This window comes from Bison bison, unplaced genomic scaffold (genome assembly GCF_000754665.1).
Source record: "Bison bison bison isolate TAMUID 2011002044 unplaced genomic scaffold, Bison_UMD1.0 scf7180017857661, whole genome shotgun sequence".
Taxonomy (NCBI): domain Eukaryota; kingdom Metazoa; phylum Chordata; class Mammalia; order Artiodactyla; family Bovidae; genus Bison; species Bison bison.
In genome coordinates, this window is record NW_011488234.1 from 150,033 (window position 1) to 153,658 (window position 3,626).

General features: G+C 65.3%; 2 protein-coding genes across 2 annotated transcripts in view; one reads left to right on the plus strand and one right to left on the minus strand.

Annotated features, from left to right (window-relative positions):
• SIGIRR (single immunoglobulin and toll-interleukin 1 receptor (TIR) domain) overlaps nt 1–1,424 on the plus strand; it is a gene marked incomplete at its 5' end in the record, with an annotated part of 2,565 nt that extends 1,141 nt beyond the window's left edge. Inside the window, 4 exons of the mRNA XM_010861152.1 lie at nt 110–212; nt 277–427; nt 610–799; nt 1,091–1,424. Of these exons, the coding sequence (XP_010859454.1) occupies nt 110–212; nt 277–427; nt 610–799; nt 1,091–1,254 (608 nt within the window). The remainder of the gene's footprint in view (nt 1–109; nt 213–276; nt 428–609; nt 800–1,090) is intronic.
• A 1,029-nt stretch (nt 1,425–2,453) lies between these two features.
• Nucleotides 2,454–3,626, minus strand: part of PKP3 (plakophilin 3) — an 8,547-nt gene continuing 7,374 nt past the window's right edge. The window contains exons 9-12 of the mRNA XM_010861163.1: nt 3,604–3,620; nt 3,193–3,385; nt 3,009–3,096; nt 2,454–2,833 (exon numbers count right to left, since the gene is read on the minus strand). Of these exons, the coding sequence (XP_010859465.1) occupies nt 2,798–2,833; nt 3,009–3,096; nt 3,193–3,385; nt 3,604–3,620 (334 nt within the window). The 3' untranslated portion in view covers nt 2,454–2,797. The remainder of the gene's footprint in view (nt 2,834–3,008; nt 3,097–3,192; nt 3,386–3,603; nt 3,621–3,626) is intronic.

Below are 3,626 nucleotides of genomic sequence, written 5' to 3' on the forward strand. Positions count from 1 at the left end.
CCTCGGCCCCAGGCCCCTCCCCACCGCCCCTCGGGCTCCGGCCCCTCCTAGGGCCCCGCCCCTCCAGGGCCCAGTCTGTGCTGCCCCCGCTGATGCCCGGGTCCTGCAGAGCCGTCGGCAGACCTCCTGGTGAACCTGAGCCGCTGCCGGCGACTTGTGGTGGTGCTGTCGGATGCCTTCCTGGGCCGGGCCTGGTGCAGTCACAGCTTCCGGTGGGTCCCGTGCTGGGCTGGGTGGGCCTCAGCCGTGCCCGCTCTGACAGTGCCGCCCTCGCAGGGAGGGCCTGTGCCGGCTGCTGGAGCTCACGCGCAGACCCATCTTCATCACCTTCGAGGGCCAGCAGCGCGACCCCGCTCACCCTGCGCTGCGCTTGCTGCGCCAGCACCGCCACCTGGTGACCCTGCTGCTCTGGAAGCCCGGCTCTGTGGTGCGGAGGGGTAGGGGGCGGGGGGTGCTGTGGATGGGACCCCGTGAGTGGAGGCTCCGTGGTCAGCTGCCCAGAGGAGTGGGCTTTTGGGGGCCGAGGAGGCCAGGGTCTTTATGTGTTGGCACCACCCCCCAAACCCCATTCATGTGTTCACACACGTTAACTGCCCCCCTTGCCTCCAGACGCCTTCCTCCGATTTTTGGAAAGAGCTACGGTTGGCGCTGCCGAGGAAGGTGCAGTACAGATCGATGGAGGGAGACCCCCAGACCCGGCTGCAGGACGACAAGGACCCCATGCTGATTGTGCGAGGCCGGCTCCCAGAGGGTCGGACCCTGGACCCCGAGCTGGACCCCGACCCTGAGGGGGACCTGGGTAGGCTCACCAGCCCCACCCCTGACCCCGAGAAGCTCACCCTGAGTTGGAGGGAGGCTGCAGAAGGTGAAGGAGCCCCTGAAGGGGCCCAGGTGGTGGGGACCGTGCCCTGCAGCCATGGATGGCTTTAACTTCAGCACCTCCCACTGCCTCTTTCCATAGAGGTGGTTGGGCCCAGGGCCTGCCTGGGAACCACAAGTGCCATCATGCAAGCAGGGGCAGCAGGGAGTGACCTGGCAGAAGGCAGGCAGTGTGCAGCCCAGCCTGAGGCCTGGCGGTGCCCCTCCCCAGGTGTACGAGGGCCTGTCTTTGGGGAGCCACCAGCTCTACCACATGCAGGTGCGGTCTCGCTCGGAGAGGGCCAAGGCAGTGAAGTGGATGTGTCAGACCTTGGCTCCCGAAACTACAGTGCCCGCACGGACTTCTACTGCCTGGTATCGGAGGACGACGTGTAGCCCTGCCCCCTGGAGCACTGGGGTTACCGGGGTGCCGGGGGCAGGGCTGGGTGTTTTTAGTCCCACACAGCAGGACCTGTCTACTTGCAGTCCTGGGACCTCAGGGAAAGAGAGTGGACCCAGCCCCAGCTGTCCGCCTCGTGCTAAAAATAAAGACCTTTTGAATCCCGCCCGAGTCTCAGCCTCTGCCCTGGGGCAGGAAGCGGGTGTGCAGTGTCCTGGGCGGAAGGCCCCTCACTTCCATCCTGGGCCCTCCAGGGCCCTGGTTGGTGTTCAGTTGCTCAGTTATGTCTGAATCTGCGACCCCATGGACTGCAGCACGCCAGCCTCGCCTGTCCTTCACTGTCTCCCGGAGCTTGCTCAAATTCATGTCCATTGTGGTGATACCGTCCAGCCATCTCATTCTCTGTCACCCCTCTGCCCTCAATCTTTCCCAGCATCAGGGTCTTTTCTAAGGAGTTGGCTCTTTGCATCAGATGGCCAGAGCACTGGAGCTTCAGCACCCAGGGCCCTGGACCCTGCCCTTGTCTCGCCTCGTGGCCACCTGGCCGGCACTCCTGGCCGCCCCCTCCAACGCTGCCCCTCCGCCCCGTGCCAGCTCAGGCACCTCTCTCAGCACCCTCCTCAGGCCTCCCTGACCCGGGACGTGACTGCTTCCAGTCCCACCGTGAGCCGGACGGCCCCTGGGGGCAGGCCCCTTACAGACTGCAGGTGCTGAGTTTTGCGGAAAAGTCTGTTGTAAAATATCTGTGGGAGCGTCACAACCAAGTAGCCTGACTTGGTGGGATGCGGAGGAGTCCCAGATCTCCTGGACCCCAAGCCTCAGACAGTATGAGTGAAGCTGTCAGGCACCCCCAGAGTGGGGCAAGGTAGAGAGACATTGGGGTGCAGGTGCCACGTGAGCACAACCCAGCAGGGTGGCACTAAAGTCAGCAGTGGGCACACTGCCCCAGAAGAGGTCATTCCTCTGCACACGTGTCTCATTCAGCTCGAGGCTGCCTCTACTGTCCACCTCCGCCCTCTGCCGGCTCTCCTGCTGTTGGGACGCTCCCTCCCCCGGTCCTGTGTCCCCTGACCAGAGAAATCTGTGCATGGGCCCGGGGGGAGTGTCCTCAGGGGCAAGCACGGCTGTGCCTGGGGACACTATTGCATCCTTGGACCTGACCCCAGACCTGACCAGCCAAGGAAGCACGAGGGGCTGTGTTCACGGCCACCTTTATTCCCACTGCTGGCTGTCCCAAGGCACTGCTGGGCCACAGCCAGCACCACCTCTTCCAGTGTGACCTGGCCACCACCCCACGCATCAGAGCAGCCTCAAGCCCTGCCCCCCCATGCCCCGCAGAAGCCAATTCCCCAGCTGCAAGCCCTCGTTCCCCTCCCCCGTGGCCCAGGCCTTCACGTTGCATGTGGACAGGGCTCCAGCGAGAGGCCCCTGGGCCATCCTCAACCTTCTCCTCCAGGCCGGCTGGCGAGCAGCCCTGAGCTGAGCCCTTCCCTAGGAGGCTGGGTCACATCACACTCTCCTTCTTCAGGAAGGCTTCGCCTACGGCCCCAGGAAGTCCTCCTTCCGGTAGCCCTTCTGCAGTGGAGAGGGGACCCACAGTCAGGGCTGTGCTGCCCCGCGTCCAGTGTGCTGGCAGCAGGCCCTGGTCGTCCAGGCCTCCTGTGCAACGTGGCTTCCCTGTCCCTCCCTCCTGTCCCGCCTCCGTGCCCCACACTTGCAGCCCCGCCTGCCCTGGGCCACGGGAACATACCGCCCGGAAGTCTCGGTGGAGCTTGTTGTACTGCCACAGGTTGGCCAAGAGGCTAGAGGCCGCCCGGGAGGACTTCTCACTGTCAGGGCTGGGGGGTGGGGGGCAGGGGTCAGCGGGGTGACAGGCATGGCCAGAAGGCAGGGGCAGCCGGGGGGCAGGGTGGGCACAGGGTTTGGGCCCTGACCTGTCCCGCTTCTTCTTGATGAAGACCAGCTTGCGGAGCCCGTCGAAGTAGAGCAGGTCCCGGGCAGCCACGGGACTGGCCACCACGAGGTTGTTGAGGACAGCTATGATGTTTATCAGCACGTCGGCTGGAGGAGACTTCTCACCCACGCTGCCGGGCAGCTTCTCGATCAGGTGACTCACCAGCTTGGTGGCTGCCAGGAGGTCGGGGAGGTGGGTCTCCACCGCCCTTCCCCCCGCCGCCCCCTTGGCACCTGCCGTCCCCTGCTCCCCCAGGGAGCTGGCGCGCCTGCCTGTCCACTGACCCCGGCCTCCCAGAAGCTGGCCCCAGGGCGGCAGTAAAGGCAGAGTCCAGGTGAGCGCCTGGTCCACAGGGGAGGCGGAACCCAGGCTGTGGGACGGCCAGACTCACACATCTCATCCTTGTTCCTGGCG